This window comes from Anas acuta, chromosome 6, assembly GCF_963932015.1.
Source record: "Anas acuta chromosome 6, bAnaAcu1.1, whole genome shotgun sequence".
Classification (NCBI taxonomy): domain Eukaryota; kingdom Metazoa; phylum Chordata; class Aves; order Anseriformes; family Anatidae; genus Anas; species Anas acuta.
The window spans coordinates 16,218,580-16,237,379 of NC_088984.1; the positions used below are offsets into that span (position 1 = coordinate 16,218,580).

An 18,800-nucleotide genomic window follows, 5' to 3' on the forward strand; every position below is an offset into this window, starting at 1 on the left:
CTGGGGGAGCCCTGAGCTGACATCAGCCTTCATCAGGCTGCAGGGAGAGGCAAGCTGGAGGGGAAATGCCAAGTACAGATAGAGTTGAAAGCATCCCTTCTCTCCCCCTGGGGACACAAAATGCTCTCAGGGTCTGTCAAGCAGGAGTGAGGACTGGTGTATCCCTGCGTGTGTCCCCAGTGTCAACTGCTGCAAGCACAAGTGGAGGTGCACACAACATGGTGCCAGAGGACAGCACCCAGTGCAGGTCCTTCAACCTTCACTCACTTCATGACCTCCACTCCTGCCCTTCTCCTCATGGAAAATGACATCTAAATGGACCTGCTGCCATTTTCTGCATCCTCCGAGCATCTGCTGCTGTTGAAGTCTGATGGCATATGCTTTATTAGTAGCAATTAGACAAATTTACATGTCTTAAGATGATTGAAGATACATCTGCGTTTTTCTTATCTATGAAATCAGCATGTGGCAAAAAGGAGACTGGGTAAAGAGACAAAAAAACACTTGCTGCTCAGGGAAGGCACTTAAAATTAATGTGGTGTTTCAGAACCGTACCAACCTCCTGCCACTCAAATATACACTTCTTTTCACCATAAAAATCCACTTGCCTTGGGAATTTTATCTTGTGGGACAGAAGAAACTTGAGGGAAAGATTAGCAGCTATCAGCTTCCATCAGACAAATGGACAGACCTTGGACGCAGCAGTCTTATGAGCAGAACTTCCCTTCCCTCTCCTACAGTACAGGCCTGATTTGAAAAATACTTGACCGAAACAATCAATTGTGCCAGACATCATATATTAGTTTAGCTGCCAAAAATGCTTGCATTTAAATGTTCTACTTGACATTCAAATCAGGGTTAGAGGGGAAGAGTCCCTTTCACTGAGGCTGATGAAAGGTTTTGCTGTTGGTTTTAAGCACAGAGAGTATGAATACTTCGTAAGAAATTGGCACTTCTGGCTCATTAAGAAGGGAAATTACTGAATCTCATTTCTGTGTTTAAAAAGCCAAACAAGTATTGTGAGGCAGAAAAGCAACTAAACACTCATTCACCTGTGACTGATGAAAACGGGGAGTTTGCATGCTCAATGTATAATGACCCCTCTCTCCTCTCTGTCCACACAGTCATTAAAATATAAAGCAACTTGTATAAAATATAAAGAAACCACATGAGTATACGGATTGTACCATAAAAAGGGAAGAGAAAACTGATTTTGCTTTTTTGTTGTTTGTTTGTTATTTAACATAACTAAATATCTCCGGATTCATTTACTGGGAGATTTTTTTTTTTTTTCCCTACAGAGGGTTTTTAAATTAAAACATAGCTTCAATAATCTCTCTTCAGCTGGTTCAGTTATAAGTACCATTTCATTACTGTACTTTCCATCCATTAACTGTCTCATTTGCATAACAAAGGCGTTGCCTTAAAGAACGTAGACTCATTCTTTTTGTTCCCTGAAACAGATTTTTTTTTTTTTTTTTTAACCTTAGCAGGAAGTCATTGGAGCCCACCAATAACCTGTAGCTTATTTTGGGGACTGGAGGAAGTCTAGGGCTACAATTACTTTGAGAGAAAACGAAGTCTGAGTCTCAAACTGACATTTTAGATTAAAATCATATTATAAATTAAATCAATGGAAAACATCTCCAATTGATTAGGAAAATAGTTATACAGAAAATAGTTATAAAATAGTTATATATTGTAAGGCCATGCTTTTGTGTAATGCTGAATATTGTAAAATTAGCGCTTACATATCCAATTTAAAGACAGCAACACAACAAAATCTTTACTCTCTTTTGAAAGGCCTGTAATTGTAACGTTCCTTGCCTGTAACACTACAACCCTCCTTCATTTATATACACCAAGGTGGAACATCTCGAGTTCGATAGTCTTACTGCTCACACTGAAATTACAGTCCACTCGATATGAAAACGTAAGCTTCGCTTGACTTAGTAAAGATAAGTGGTGCAGCTCTTTAGAGATTTCAATTTGGTCTGAGCTTTCACCAATGAGACAGGATACGTTGAATAAGATACAGCATTTATCACTGGACAACATTAGCATATTTTAGCTCTTCAAGCTATTGCCAGGTGATTACGCCAAGATTCAGCATTATTGGATATGCTGGTAAATGCAAAGCTATTCAAATCAATTGTACGCTGGGATTTGCGATGGGAAAATCCCCTGAATATCAATGAGAGATGGGCACCCAAATTGCTCAGGATTTGGGAAAAGTTCAAGCGTTCAACAATGCTGGAGGAAATCTGAAAGCCCCGTTATATAACACTACACTGAGTCTGTTGAACAAGTTACCTTCTCTGCTATCATGAAGTCGTAGCGGAGGGACTGGCGGGTGCAAATGGCTCCCAGCAAGAAGACAAAGACCATGTACAGAAACCACCTGCAAGCAACAAAACCAAACTATTTTCACCAACCAGACATGACCACTGAGCACTGAGCCCACCAGCAGAGCCAGAAGAAGACCAAGAAGCTGTAAACTGGGTCTTCAGCCACTCTGTCCTGGCTGCTCCTGCACGGCAGCCTCGAGGCTTGGTGTAACACCCACACATATCACTGGCCCACTGCAGTGCAGTGGGGAGAGACACAGAGTGATGGCATGGTACCCTGAGGTGAGGAAACCCTCACTCTTGATGTGCACACAGGGGGAATAACCCCATCCTGCCCGTATGCAGGTCCCCTCATCTGGTGGCAGCGTTGAATGTGCCAAATTTACTGCCTCAGCCATGATCCTCCTCGGTATCTCTGGCTTTTCCAGCACTCAGTTGGAGGGATAAGTTAGGCTGTCTGCAAAGTCTGGATAGCAGAGATGTGAATCCCCTGACTCAAAAGAAAATGAGCACCAGTTTTCAGCAAGAATCCCACTAAATTCAGAAGGTCCCTCTTTTCCATCTGAACCTGGGTATGCAAATATATGTAATATTTTCATAAGTAGTTTAGTTGGCTATGAAAGCAGGCAGGAACCTACCGAAGTTCTTTTGAACACACAACATCCTATTACTCCTGGAAAACAGCTTTTCCCAGGGGGACTGCTCTGCCCAGGGATGCAGGGCACCTGTGCTGCCCTGGCCTTGCAGGCAGGCAGGTCATTTTACCTCCCGTGGTACCATTTTCTCCAATAATAACAACTGCATTTTCCTCTTTTGCAACGAGAACACTTTGAGACCAGCTGCGAGAAGTGACAAAACCACATGTTCCAAGCCTTCCAGCACTTTGCATGCTGCTTGGGAACAGCCTGGCTGCAGCAGCACAACTGCTCTAGCACCAACACACATCCCATCCGGCAGAGGAAGGCTGAAGCATGAGGAAGGACTGATTGTATCCACATTAACGAATCTCCTCTCCAACCCAGCCAGAGTAGGTGGTGGTAATGGATGAGGATTTGAATGAGAGCCAGACTTTAATTTTCCAGATGGCTGAGTAATAAAAGGTTGATGGGAGTACGAAATGGGTTGGTCACATCCAGGGCAGACTCTAGACAGTAAATTCTCCCCAATCTATTACTTACGAGGTGCCAATAGCAGCCAGAGACCCTAGGGGGATGTTGGTAGCAGGCTTCTGGAGATCTCCACTCATATTGAACCCAGCCATCACACCTATGTTTTGTAGACATAAATACAATTTAGAGTTAATTTAAGTTATAGCATACATGACATACATTATAATATGCAATATAATTTAATCAGTCACTTAATCGATTACTTCAGAACAGTAACTATATCATTTCATTGCACTGCCATGGACAGGGTTACTGGCTCCCATCAACTGCTTGGTAAGTAACTGCTCTTGTCTTTAACAGAAAGGAGCTACCGCTAACATGTCCACAAAGAACCCTTTGTCCAGTTTGAACAATGCTGGGGGAGGATGGGGGGTGAAAAAGCAGAAATCCAAACAAAACCCATCTTATCTTAATGCAACCATAGCGGAGAACAGTGCCATCTGAGTGTTGAAAAGAAAAACGCCACCGTTCATCACTGCAGGACATTCAGCAGGTTGTCCTACCCTGCCCAGACCCTGCTGCTTTGACCAGATCTATTACAGGTGCCCACATTCACAAGGGACAGCCGCGATTGCAGAGCAGCTTGTGCTTGTTAATGGCTTTCACAGGCGCATTTAGAGGGCAGAATGAGAGGCTCTGCACGTAGGTGGCACCTTCCATCCAAGGGCTATGCGTCGCAGGCATCGCTCACGGCTCCGGGAGGCTGGCATTATCTCTGCTTTGCAGATAGGAGAATAGGAGCTCTGAGCGGGTAAGTGATTGTCCCAGCGTCACAGAAAGCACACAGTAGAGCTAAGAATAAAGTGCTGAGATGTTATTTTAGGCCAGAGTAGACAGTACTGTATGACAAGGGACAGACCTCAGCCTAACAAATTAGCAACCAACAACAAAGGAAAAGGAAACAGGATGGAGCAAAGAATTAAAACCTCTGCATTCAGGCTGGGAACCCAAGCTACAAAAGGGTTAAGAGACTTTACCCACATTTGAAGAGGGAGTCACAGCAGACTTGGCAAGAAAGCACACCTTTCCTCATCAAATTATCCCACAAAATTTGTTAGAATATTTCAGGTACCTGCTATAAATAAAGAGAATCTATGATTTGGATTCCTGATGAGAATATGGACAATCTGAAGGCAGGCTAAGAGCCTCCTTGACATATTAATTCCTGCCCACCTCTGTCCCATCCCTTGGATGTTGGATGAACATCACTAGGCCACGTGGGCCAGGTGCCAGTCCACAGCACCCACAGGACCCTGCTGGGAGCTCAGGTGAGACCAGTAACACAAAGCAATGAGGATGAGGATGCCAACAGTGTGGCACTCGCAGGCAGAAAGCAGGGAGCACGTAGGGCTGTCACTTGGCTGCCAACGCCAGCAGCCATTCACCGGGCACAGGAGCGATCAAGTCAGCCTCTGAGGCTGCAAATGCAAGCGGCTGCAGCTCCAGACCAGGGCAACTGGTCAATTTAACAATTGCATATTAAAGCTCAAACACTGACTGCTGCTTGGGAGGATTTTCTCAGCAAAGGGTGGACAGGAGCCGTGGAACACATCCCACAGCAGAGGGGACAAACCCAGCTCAGCCGATGGGCGTCTTCTCTAAAGACCTTGCACAGCCACGGATTGATGGCCACCGGGGAGCAAACATTTGGTTGCTAATCAGGGACCAGAGGCTCAACTGCCTGCTCCATCCCAGGCTTTCCTGTGCATTTTCACAGCCCCATGTCCCCATCTGTGCTAAATGGGAATCATAACACTTCCTCTGCTCGCTGTGCTGCTGTGAGGACAGCACACTAATGAGCACAAGGCACTCACATGTTGCCAAACACATCAAGCTAAAGATCCAGAGCTTTATTTCTTTTATTTTTTTTTTCTCTTCCCCTTGATCATCCCAGGCCCACCCAGCAGACATTCCTTTCTGTCATCCTCTCCACCCCAGGGCCAGAGCCCCAGCAGCCGCTCTCAGCCCCTGCGGGCCCCTGGCACTTCTCTGCTCCCAGAGGAGCTGTCTTCCAGATTTAGACCAGATTTGAATCCCTGGGACCATACTGAAGGCTTTAAAAATCAAAACGAGTTGTTAATTTTCTCCTGGAAGACTACTCCATGGACATAGATCTGAGTAGTGCTGCTAAAAGCCCATCAGCTGGTGAGCTTTTCCCCGGATAAAGCTTCCAAGTGCTGCTCAAGCACTGCTCCTTTTTCGAGAGTTATACAATGAGCTTAGCTGGAGGTGAGACAAGTTAGGAAGGCAGAAGTCCATGGAAACAGTCAAAAACATCAGGCTACATGGAGCATCTATAAAGCACCGTTTGGTGACAAGCTACTTTGCATTTCAAGGGCAAAGCAGAGAACGCAGAATGCCCTGAATTTTTCTTCCAAAGGGAGCAAGCTGTGGTCAGAAGGACAGCTGTTTATCTAATGTACCTCTTGGCCAAGTTTCCCAAACATCTGGCACCGCTTCTCTATCTTCCAGCTTGAGCTTGACTCACCTCTTCCTCATCCAAGCTCTTAGCTCAGCAAAGCACTGGGGAAACACCAAAATGGCGTTTTCTGGACCAAGTACGAAAAAAGTTGAAGCCACGTGAGTCACCCGTACAGTGATGACTGCACAGCCCCGCTCACCTCGTTGCCTCCCTCCCACAGACCCACACATACTGAGGAGCAGCCAGAAGATGACCTCCAGAACCCACATAAGTGGGATCTTGAGATTGGTGATTGACCCCTGCCCTGGTGGAAAGCCACCTTTCCACTGCCACCACCACCCAAAAAGTAACTTTCCAGACAGGGTGTCAGCTGCCAAGGAGCAGTGCTGAGAAGATCATTGTGAGCAGCAGACTAATGACCACACTCTTCAGTGAAAAGACAAAAGGAACCGAACAAATTCCACTTGCACTAGCTTCGGTCACCCCTGCCAAACAGCAAACCAGTCCTGCCTTGCAAGTAGCCAAAAACAGGGTTTCCAGAGACTTCAGCTACTCAAGAGAAGCAAAAACCCTACAAATTCAATGAAGTGAAGAAGCTGGGACATTTCATTCTCCAGACACAGACCTACCCCCAAGGAAATGGCCAATCCTGTCTGAACTCAAGCAATCCTATCTGCGGATTGTCCACGGAGAAAATTACCCACCTCTCTGTTCCAACGAGATAGCAGGCTGGATTTTCCACACTGGCTATTATCTCGGAGAGCAGCAGATAACGACAAAGCTTCTGGACAAGGGAGCATGAAAACACGGTCAGCCCAGCCAGGAAATTATGGCCGAGACAGTCTGTACATTGCTGCTATTCCCAGCATAATCCTGTCCTGGGAGTCATCCAGGCAGTGGATACGTGCACGAGGGGACCACCTACGTTGTAGGTTAGATGCAGTCGTCAGCTCCACCAGCTCTGGCACACAGCTCTACCAGCTATGGCTCACAACTGCAGATACAACTGCCTGCAAACACCCATGGCATTTTTCAGCAAACTCACTATAAAGCGTAAAAGCGTTGTGTTCTGTTTTTTTTCCTTCACCAAGAGATGAAGAATGGAAAATCTGAGATAGGAATTGCAGCTAGTTTTTTTTTTTTTAAAGGGCCAAATTCTCCACTGATGTAAGCTGGCACCCCTCCATAGGCTCCAGTGGAGTTGCGCCAGTTTACATCATCTGATAACTTAGCCCAAAACTTCTAAATCTAAATCTTCTAAATGCTGTCATTTTGCGAGTGCCAAGTATGGGATTTTTCAGAACTGGTGTCAGTACAACTACATTTTCCACTAACACCACTTCAAACATCATCTTACTTTCTCGCATCTCATGACAACACACTTCTTTCATTAAATGGTACACCTTGGGGGTTTAGTAGAAAAGAAAACCATTTGCTGCACCACAGCAATGTTTAACTTCATTTTGTTGCTGCACTGACAGCTGCGTGGCTGCTGAGCAACCGCATGCGTGGTGTGGGCAGGCAGCTCCTGAGCCTCCTTCCCCACAAAAACCCCTGCTTAGACAGGTAGCTGAGCTGCCTTTCACAACACAGCAGCAAAACATGCACGTTAAGGTGTTTACAAACACTCAAAAAAACCATCTGGTTAACACACAGCATCTCTATAACGTATATTCACATCCTCCATAGCAAGTGTGTTAGTCTCCAATTTAAGCCAGCAAATCTGAGCCGTCTTCTTCAATAGTTTCTTGAGCTATTTTGGGTGGAAATAGACAACTATAAAATACTTTCCAGCGTGTCCCAGAGACCAAACTTAAACCAGCTGAATTCAGATAACAATTTCCAGGGAAGAATAAAGAGCTTATCCTGAAGACATCAAAATAGTTTCACTTCAAAGAGAAGCATTTCATCACAGAAAGACCTAAACATCTTGTTTCACAATTTCCTACATTCTTTAAAAAAAAACAAAACAAAACAAAACAGCATCTTAGATTGCAAACTAGCATATGCTAGAAATTAAAAAAAAAAAGCAAACAAAACATTTATTATTAAAAGGTAAACACAACATTGAAAAATCACTTTGACACAAAGCAAACATTCAAAGGAAACCCCCAAACAGCACATTGTTCTGCTGAAACTCTCCCTGAATTTTGGTTGCACCTTGCTTAGTGCATAGGATTTTGCTGCTGATGCATCCCCATCACCAAGGGAGTCCCAGCAGACGTGGAAACCACTTTGGGATGGTGCAGGAGCACAAACCAGAGGTGTAGCCAGGCAGCAACGCTCACATATCCCTGCCACTCCTTTTCTTTCTGCCCTGCAGGAGAGGCCTGGAGATTGCATTGCATCTATCTAGTCTGCTCTTAATGCCACTGCCCAAACCCTCCCTGACACGTCACCCGGAGCCCTGCAGACAGCCTGTCCTGCTGGGGGGCTGAGGCTGCCTCCAGGCAGGAAGCATCCTCTCGCCAACAATGTCATGGGAAGCAGCTGTGCTGCAGCACATGGGACACTGAGAAAGCTGCTGTCCCCTCTGCAGCCCCAGCATAGGTAAGTATGCAAGATAAGGCATTGCACCAGCTCTTGGAGATGTGAGCTTTACTCCCAGTACCTCTGAAGTTGCACTGGGATCCCAGCCGTGATCTGGAGCAGAGAAGTCACGACTCCTATCTCCTGCCTTTTTAATCTTTCTTAATCAGATCACAAGTTCTCCCACGTAGAGCACCTAACACAGCACTGTGTTTTCTTTCACGAGGCTCCTGAACACTGCAGTGCTATGAACAGCAACACCAGAAACAATGGTGGTGTTATATGGCACCACTGCTCCAAAGAATAATTTAAATCCTCTAAATAACCAAGCAATTAAAAAGAACACAAGAAAAAGCTCTGCAGCAACCAAAGTAATTACACATCAGCCCAAACTGTATTTTGGGAGAATATTTAACAGTATTACTGGTGTTACTACCACTAACTAACAAATTAACAGGCTGTCAGGACTTTAAATAAATTATATCTATTAGCTTTGGCCTTCTTCCTAGCAGCCAAGCATTAGCAGTGACGGAGAACCATTTAATATGGTTAACCATCACAATTTTCTGCTTTGTCATAACTATTCCTTCTTCTGTAATCAGAGAACTGGAAAAAAACATTTTCCTGCATCAGTGGTAGGGCTCACGAGGAAGGTTTCTTTCTGTGGCTGGGGGACTCGTGTGGGCCAGACAAAACGATGAGGAAGAGGGCAGCAGCCAACTTCTCCACGGTGCCAACAGTTCATGCAGGCTCTTTTTCCAGGAGAAAGCCTACCTGGAGGCAACAGCCAGCCAGGTAAATCGAGAGAGAGGATTTCAAAGGAAAATCTGAGATCCTGCTCTAGGTATACCTGACTTTGTCTGGTAGCAGATTGTTCCTCCAGCTCATCTGTTTCACAAAACCTTTTAGTTTGTCTCTCTGTACTGCAGCAATTCTGCTAACAACTTTTAGCTAGTTGCTTAGAGCTAATCCTCTGCAAATTCATCCTATAATCCAAGGATTCATCACTATGGAAACTGCTTATAATCAGTACTTTTTATAGCTTAAAAACCAGCATCAACAAAAGGTATTGTAACTCCAACTGATAGCTATTTCATTCCCACTTCACAGTGCCAGCTGTGGAGAGGGGACATCGATCTTCCTCTTAATTTAAAGGAAGGAATAATACAAAAGCATCCAATTAAACTTAATGAACGTGAGCTCTGCTGAGCAGGCAGTGCAGAGAGTCAGCATCCTGAGTGATAGCACCAACCAAGCTGCGAGGCTGGAGGAAAAGCCCTCCTGTCCCCTTCCCACCTGTCCAGCACAATCTAATCACAAGGCTTATTGAACAAGATAAATCATGATTGACACTACTAAAAAGGCTTGGTATCCTGTGGCCTGGAAGCACTGGTCAAGATCAGTGCCTAATCCTTGGCAACGAAGGAGTGATACCATCAGATCGACCCACAGAACTGAGAAACAGTTTCTGGCCACAGAGAGAAAGCAGAGCACATTCAAGCACACCAGACAGGACTGTGCAAAATTTGAGGCTTTGCAGGAAAGGCTGTACATTTTGAATCGGCTGCATGAGTCTGCTCTGGCTGAGTGCTCACCGAAAGGGGCTGCAGAAACCCCCCTGGTTTCTGCTCATCTGGAGATGTGCCTGTGGAGGAAAAAGGGGAGGATAAAGCTCACAGTACCTGTGGCAGCTGGGAAGAACACTCCAAAAACAGTGAAGAAGGACTCCCCCTGGCTGTAGTCCGGCAGCGTGTTGTTGAACAAAAGCTCTTCGGAGTAGCCAACGAAGCCGTGCTCTGCAGACACAGGGAGGGAGAGAGGAAAGCCTCAGACACGACATGGATGTGGCAGAGCCACCAGGCCTGCCCCTGCGTGGCCACGCTACCTGCTTTCAGTGGTAGTTTGAAGTGGCAAATATCAACTTTTTTTTACTGGGGGGAAGAGATAAATGTGGTTAAATGGGTGCAAGTGCCAGGGAAGGCCATAGCTGATGGTGAGCACAGTGGTTGGTGCTGCTCAATGTGGGCACTGCTGCCCCATACCGAGCCCTGCCTGCAAGCTAGCAGGACACCTGCCTGTGAAACGTCTCCACGGAGGAAAACTTGCTGTAGAGATCAGCTAACATCTATTTTCATTTGCCCATGCCGCTTTAATCCTTCACTTCCAAATGGATGTTTAGCACAGCACATGGGGATGTGGCCCAACACAGAGCAAACACCAAGCCAGCCTGCCTTGGGCTGTGCCCCCCGCCAAACTTCCACCAAGTTTTTCCAAGGTCATACACACACACACAGGTTTTACTTCCTAAACAGAAACGTTTTCAGGAGATGGGAGGGCAGGGGGAAGCAACAGAGAGGACAGCAACGTCGTGGAACTGCTTCACATATATTTAATGGCGTACCCCGCTCCCTTGCTTTAACGAGTTAAGTGCTTCCACGAGCCTGAATTTGCCAGGAACACTTGAGCCCAACACAGTATTTAATGGGAAAGGTTTTAGATGTTTATAAGTAGAAAAGATAACTCACACGAGGAGATTGAAGAATTAAAGATACATCTATGAAATACTTTCATTTTCAGCTGATAATGCTGCTTTGCAATGGCGTATCTTCATTTGTGGAAATTTCTCCTCCCCGTCAGAGCTCCAAATGCTAGTGCTAGCTGCGGGGGGAGGTGAGCAGAGCTGGTTTCTTTTTAATTCCAGCCACCCCAATCTATTTCCACAAGACATGTGACTGCATTAACTTGAATTTTCTCATTAGCAGGCAGGATGTTGTTTATGGCTGTGTGGGGTGACAGCCAGAAATTAAAAAAAAGACTCCATCAAAGCTGTCCCATGCCTCAAAGACAACATTAACGATGTTTGGACAATAGATTAAACCGGAAAATTAAATAAGATTTCTGAACACACTACATATCCATTTAAAGCCTCAGAATATAACTAACCGCAGAGCTTTGAAGTTGCCACAGAAAAATCCTATAGATAATCAAAAGTTTCCTACATCTGCATTCATTGTGTTACCCAAACATGGATGGAAACACACTGATAGAAAAGGTCTCCTGCTGCTCGGCTTTTTAACAGCACCAGCAATCTTCACAAGAACAAGCCACAGACAAGATTTAAAAGGAATACACTCGGTGCATCACCCTGACCTCTGGGCCTTGTGGAAGTCTGCATAAAGTGCAGCTTCTGTAGAAATAAAGGGGGAATTTGTGCACGTTGTACATTCCTGCAAGACCAGACCCAAACTCCCTTTTTCAGATGATGTTCCTACAGACTTCCCTGGAATCTGAGTCTACAGCTGCAGAACTTCCATCCAGCTGCTTGAGGAAAATGTTGGTCTACGATCAAACAATTCTTCACGCGATCCTCACAGCAACGGTAATGTTTTGTTATCAGAATAAAAGGGGTGGGGAAAATATTCATCTCACCCTGAGGAATCAGGGATATAGGCAGACCTCCAACCCATGCTTCAGAGCGGCACTGACTGTCACCATGTCCCTCTTCATAAAAATTTGCCCAACAGTCTTAAAAATCCCCTGTGAAGACAGGAGTCCGGAGTCTAACCAGAGAGTCTAGCCAAAATCACCCTGTTTGAAGTTCATGCTCTGTTTCTTGCCTGGCCCACAAGTTACCTGCATTTTCTTTGTAGTACCCTTTCACCTACTTGGAACAGTCCCCATCCCACGCTGGCATGCTCCATCGTTTCTGCCAGGCTGCAAAGCCTTGTTTGCCTTGACCAAACCACAAATGTTTCTTTTCACACCACTCCCACAATTTGTGCGAGGTCACCTGGAAGTCTGATCCTATCAGCCCGGCTGCTTGCAAGCCCTTCCCAGCTTGCAGTCACCTGCCCATTTCATCAGTATATTCTCTTTTCCCTCATCCAGGCAGTTAAGGAGAATACCAAACACCACCAAACCAAAGCCTTGCACAACCTCACCACACACAACCTCCTGCTTTGCAAGTGGACCGTCTCCGACTGGGGTCTTCCAAGTGGTTTTGGGGTCTATATAATTCCATATGTATTTTATTCCTCCAAGTGTAAGTCTTGGATGGCAGAGACTGTCTGTTTATATGCACAAAGCCCCAAACAATGGCAGATGTTACTCGACCATGACAGCAAGAGATTTATTGCAGAAGTCACAGGATACACACACTGCTCTGTCCCACTTCTATTTCCTTTTCTCGCGGCTTTGGCGGGATGGAGGAAGCCCAGCAGTTCAAAATTTCCCCTTTATACAGAATCAGGAGCTTTCTCGTCTCATTAAAGAAAAGTTCATCCAAATGTTACATCTCACAACGACCTCATTTCTCAGTCAATTATCCTCCTGTAAAACAGTCCCCCTATGTCCCTTTTGATCAGTTTTATGCCCCGGCTGGCAATGACCATCAATTTGAGCCGACCGTCGACACACACGACCTCGGAGCTGAGAACACCACAGGGGGAATAGCTCCTGGCTGCTGCTGTGAGCCATGGGTGACCTTTCGGCTGTCCTATCAATGGTCCTAATTGTAGCTGACGGGGCAATTGGGCTGAAAATCATCCAAAACAAAGCAGGAATCAGCAACTGAGACCAATCGGTTAAACCAACAGAGCACTCACTCGGGTGTTCATGGAGTCAATTATCCACATCCCATTTAAAGTGCACTTCAAAAGGCCGCGCTTCGGAAGGAGGAGGGAAGGAAGCGCGATAGGGTCTATATTTGGCTCTCTGATCTCGAACAAGGCACGAGCGTTTTTTAATTCCTGCAAGGGGATCTTTTCCCTCCACCTAGCTGCTGGGTATGCGAGATCCGAGCCAGATTCCTCCTGCATCACTCAGGACAAAATTTGTGTCTAACAAGTTCTGCTCTCAGTTAATTTATGCGACCCCACAGACTCTAAATCCTGCCCTTAATGAGCCTGATCCCTGCTGGTTTGTGGAGGGATGGAGCTGAAGTGCTATAAACAATCTTCCCAGTGTCATGCTAGAAGGAAAAGAATCTGGTTCCTCTTCTGTGCTGTGTCAGCCTTATGGGAAAAGAGTAGTAAAGAGTGGTAACAGTTTATTTTCATCATTAGATACTCAATAAGAAGCAGGCAAATAATGGATTTCTCAAGTGGCTGAGCTGAAGTAAATAAACAAAGGGGAAAAAATTGACTTAAACCAACATCTGAATTATTTCTGCGACCTTTGACAAATTAAGACACTAAAAAGCTTTGTTTCGGTTCAAGTCAAATTACTTTGCTCAATCCCAAAACATTTGTTTTCATTCTGGAATTCTAATTTTTCTTTGATTTTTATCTTCCTCTTTTCTTTTTTTCTAAAAGAAAAAAAAAAAGATGATATCTCAGGTCTATTTTAAATGAAAAATATCACTGCACGGTAAAGAAAAAAAAAAGTAGTCAGATTTTGAATCTAGATGAAACATTTCAGCATTTCCAAGGCACAATGCTTCATTGCAAGGTCAATGTAAGAAGTTCCATCATTTTTTGATTTCTTTTTTCATATCTTTAGACAAAAACCTTCACAGACACAACCCTTTCCAGCCAACACAATCCAAATTTAAGCACATTCTTTGGATCTCCTTACAATATACTGTATTTGCTAAGTTACCCATTTCTGGCATGCTTTGTTTGTAGTAAGGACCTCACCTAGAGTCCTTCCCGTTGCCCTTATTAAAATGAGATAGTAAACCCAGAGGAGGAAAAAAAAAAAAAGGAAACAAGAAAAAAACACACCCAGGACATTCCAGATGGGAGACTTTCCAGGATGAATGTCCTCCATCCCCCAAGCTCCATGAAGCCATCACGGAGTCCTGCATGAAGACAGCTGCATCCTCCCTCCACCCCAGCTGGATTTTGGGCTTTTCTTGCTGCATTTTCCCTCCCCACTGCCTCTCTTCCCATGGATGAAAGTATCTGAGCAGGTTTCCATCCCTCAGGACACACCTTCGCGGGCAACCCCTCCACAAAGCCCCAGGCTTCAGAGCAGGATGTCAAGAGGCTGGAGAAGGAGCAGGGCACAAGGATGCTGATGGTGCAGGGGTGACAATGCTGGGCCAGTTCCTTACACAAATACATGCAGGACCGCCTCAACATCAAGCCTCAGGCAACCTGCCGCTCGTTACGGATTAGTCAAGTCCTGGCCAAATTCAATAAGCCTGTTCACCAGCTTAAGGTTAAGTAAACCCTGGCACATAGGCAGGCCTGAACATGGAGCGAAATAATGCAAAATGGAAAGCTACCTTAAGAAATAGCTCCCAGAAGAGTCACGTACTGCGCTCTGCTTGTGATTAGGGGTTTAATTATGAAGGTGGATGATGAAGGCTTGAAGTGCTGGGGTATTTTTTCGTTTCCTAAATAAGTAGGCCCACGCGTTCCCACCTGAAAAGCCACAGAGAGTGTCTTCTCCTTCCATCTCTAAACCCTTTAGGCACAAGCTCCAAAGTCCAGCCATTCCCTTGGGTCACCACTGAGGTGGCCCCAGCCCAAGCATCCTCCCAGAGCGAGGTCCTGGTGTGGCTGCTGGAGATACCCAGGCACATCAGCATGGAGGAGGCAGGGGCTGACCCCACAGCCCAGCCTTGCAGCTGAACACAGACCTTCAGAGGACTGAAATTCTCTCCTTTGCAGCACTAATTCTTCCCTGCCTGTAGAAGAAGTTTGTCCCTGCGTGGTCTGGTGGTCACCAAACCACACTCACTACCCGCTGCCAGTTACACAAGAATCAAGGCTAACTCAGGCATGTTCTTTAACACTTGGGCATCAAACCACCACCACCAGGATTTTCAGCACCTCCAAGCACAGTTGCAAGACGCACAGGATCAGCCACACACCTAGAAATGGCAGATGTGAAGAGATGAATGCAAACCCATAAAACCTCACCCAAGTCCTGTGCTATGAGTACACAAAAATGTAATTTGCCTGAGGCAACAAGCAGCTCAGGATCCTCAGTGGCACCAGCTCTGAATGTTTTTGCCATATCATCGACAAGGCATGAAGAGGGCACAGGGGCGATGAGTAATGCTTTAATTACCTTTCCCAACAGAATGAAGAAATAATAAAAATCAAAGCGGCGCAGCACCAAGCCCCACCTCTCCGCATCCCTCTGTGCACACATTTGGCTTCCTGTGTTTGGGCTTTTTTAACAACTGCATTAACAATCAGATCCCAGACTCCCTTCCAAAGCCTTTGCAGCCACTGAGCTCCATTTCCAGCTCCCGAGGTCCACCGCATGCCGACAGCAAGCAACCTGCCAAGTAAGCAGAAACCACACCATCTTTTTTCCCCAGTAAATCCAACACCACCATCTGTACCCCCAGGCACTGCCCTGCTGCTGCCAGCCTGGCGCAGGACAGATAGAGGCAAAGAGGCACGGGGGAAATGCAGAAAGGTTGGGAAGGAAAACAGCGACAGGGAAGCAGTGCTGCAAGTGGACAAAGGACAGAAACAGTAGTTTTTCCGTGCTAACAGTTCGCTTCAACAACTTGCTGTGGGCTGAAACTCAAGCTGGTGAGATGCAGGAACAGATTTTCACCAGATTATCCCCAGCCCTCTAGGAGATGGGGAGCTGGCGAGTCAAGAAAGCAGAGCACTGTAAGAGGCAGAACTGTGCTGGCAGGTTCAGAGAATGAACAGAACTTCTCTGAACTCACACTGAGATACAAAAACGCTGCAACATTTTTTCAGGACATCTCCTGCTTCACTTTTGGATATACAAGTTTCAGTTGAAAGACCAGAAGAAACAGAAGAGAAGAGCTGCAGTGGGGTGAGCTGGAGGTAGATGGGGAAGAGATCAGTGGTCCTAACTCCTGACTGGTACCAGTGGACTGACGTACCCACGGGCCCAAATGCACCAAATCTGGGTAGCCCTTTTCGGCATCTCCCATGGGTCCCACCTGGCCTGGTGGGACGATGACAGTCACGTCTGTCTGTCCCAGAGCCCCCAGTCTCTTAGCCCCAACTCTGCCTCTCCCCAGACTTGGGAGATTTTGGGCAGGCGGCTTTGGATGCTTGCAGGTTAATGATTATATGGAGATAAAAGCACGGCTATTAAGGCCTTAACACTGTAATTCCATCTCTAAGTTCCTGTTTGACACATCTGCCATCAGAAGAGTTTCTTTCACCCTGCTGCTCCTGTGAAACTGGGCTCACTGAACAAAAATCCCAGCTCGAAGCAACCACACAGCCCTAGGGACAGTATGAGTGAAAAAAGTGGTGTCCCACCGCACTTTGGGATGGCATCAGCTGAAAACTAAGCTGGATGCCACAGTTGGCATCTCCCCAGGCCATGGCAAGAGGCATCCTCAGAGCATGAGCAGCTCAGCAATGTGAGCAGCGGGGCCGTAGCAGGTTTGCTGCTCCTGGGGCACAAATCAGCTCCTTTTATCCCCGGCTTCTTGGAAAGCCAGCTTCATAAATTAGGATAAGTAACAAAAATGCACTTCAAATGCGTCAGAGTTGCAAGGAACAAGAAGCAGAAAGGTTTTACTTCAAAAAAAAAAAAAAATTGGCAAGAAGTAGATGGGGAGAAGGATCAGAGTATTTTTAAAGGAAGGAGGAAAGGAGTTCCCTTGTCCGAGACCTTCTCTGCACCCATAATAAGGCCGGCAAACCCAAAATGAGAGATTATATAAAGTCTGTAATTGAAGGAGTGAAAGCCACAGTTAAAACAATCTGAAAAGACCAAGCCCTGAGAAATGCAATCCGAATCCCTTATCTTTTGATGGAAAAGAATGTGCTCCCTTAGATTAATGACGTGTTTACCCAAAAGGAAATCACCGCCCTTCTGAAGCAGCGAGTGTTTGTTCCTCCCAAGTCCCTGTTTTCTGATCCAGCACTGATCTCCCAAACCTCCTGTTTAAAGCCAGCACACAATGTGGCTTCCTGCGGCGGCGGGCCCCGAGCGATCCCAGCCTTAACCCTCTCCCCAAAACCGCCCTCGGCTGCACCTGCTGGGGAGCATCACAGGATATTTGGGTCCCGCTCCAGCCGCCGCACATCCAGCACAGGGACAGGCATCATGCTGGCGGCTGCCAGCACGGCTGCTGCAGGGTGATGAATCAGCCCCATTGCATAAATATTGCTGTGTCGAGCAGACAAACAAACCAGCATGCAGTGTGACAACATTTGCACGGGGAAGCACTCCTTGCCTGCTTTCTGTCTCACCAAACGGCTTGCTCTTCTCCAAGGGGGCCTCTTCTCGGGTTGCTCAGGGCTTCGGCAGAGCATCCTGCTGCCCGTTCCAGGATGCTCTGAAAAAGGCTGGACTCAGGACGCTACAATATTGTGCTCTGTTATGACGGGCATGGGGGAGGACAGGGTTTGTGTGCTGAAAACTGTGAGCAAGAAGGAAAGCCTAGAGCAGAAGTGCTGTGGGGTGGTTTTGGAGAAAAGCAAATACAAACAAAAACACACAGGGATTATCAGTTACCTCTGCATGCATGGCAAACCCAAATATTTGCATCCTTCTCTTCTGCCCAGAGACCCCAAGAAGGGGGACGGAGGCCCAGGTGTGGGTGACCCCAGTAGATGCACTTGCTCCCTGTCACTCACTCCATGGGTACCATCCCTGATCTCCTCGTGGTGCAGGGACCTTGGGGCATCCTGGCCACAACAGCCAGCAGGTCGCAGGCATTCTCCTTCCCCTAAATCCAACAGACCTGCAACAATGAGTGCTGGCCAGCAGCTAAAAATAGCACAAAAGCCGTAATAAACAAAAGGAGCTGCTTAAATCAGGCCCCAGTGGTTGGATTTAGCTGATCGAGCACATTTCATCCTTGGGACACCCTCGCAGCCAACGCAGGAGCCTGTGCTCCCCCCAGCCCTGGGCAGCCACCAGGAGGGAGAGCTCAGCTCTGCATGATGCAGGGCTTGGTGGCCCAGGGACAAACACTCCGTGTTCCATCCCCACCCCAGCTTCTGGGGGATGGAGACCTGGAAAAACAACAATGTAAGCCTTATGGATGTAACTCAGAGCTTTTTGGCCTCTATACTGGCCATGCAGGCTGGTGTTTTCTAACTATTTTCTGCCAAAAAAAAAAAAAAAAAAAAAGCCATGAAAAATAAAATAATGAAAGAGCATTTTCTACAGGTAGAAAATCTGAAATTTTGGTTAGGAGGAAAAAAAAAAAAGAAAAAGGTTTTAACATGGGTATTTCAACTTTATAAAGTCCACTTATGCTTTATATTACTTAATACTAAGTATAGTCTTGCCATAATATATAAAATACTTCCTTTACTATTTTATTTCTTGATGTGGTATCCTCTACCTGGCTGTTCAGCACTACTCAAACCTGCCAGCAGAAATGGTTTTACTCATTACAAGTCACATGAGAAATAAAACATC

The 18,800-nt window shown here is 46.1% G+C and overlaps 1 protein-coding gene across 8 annotated transcripts in view; it reads right to left on the reverse strand.

Moving 5' to 3' along the window:
* Positions 1 to 18,800, reverse strand: part of SLC12A8 (solute carrier family 12 member 8) — a 52,999-nt gene that overhangs the window by 14,307 nt on the left and 19,892 nt on the right. For 7 of the 8 annotated variants that reach the window (XM_068687577.1, XM_068687582.1, XM_068687579.1 and 4 more), the window contains 3 exons: positions 10,151 to 10,264; positions 3,527 to 3,614; positions 2,314 to 2,401 (listed from right to left, as the gene is read on the reverse strand). In XM_068687577.1, coding sequence (XP_068543678.1) covers positions 2,314 to 2,401; positions 3,527 to 3,614; positions 10,151 to 10,264 — 290 coding nt within the window. The remainder of the gene's footprint in view (positions 1 to 2,313; positions 2,402 to 3,526; positions 3,615 to 10,150; positions 10,265 to 18,800) is intronic. The other variant, XM_068687580.1, reaches the window with a different exon arrangement.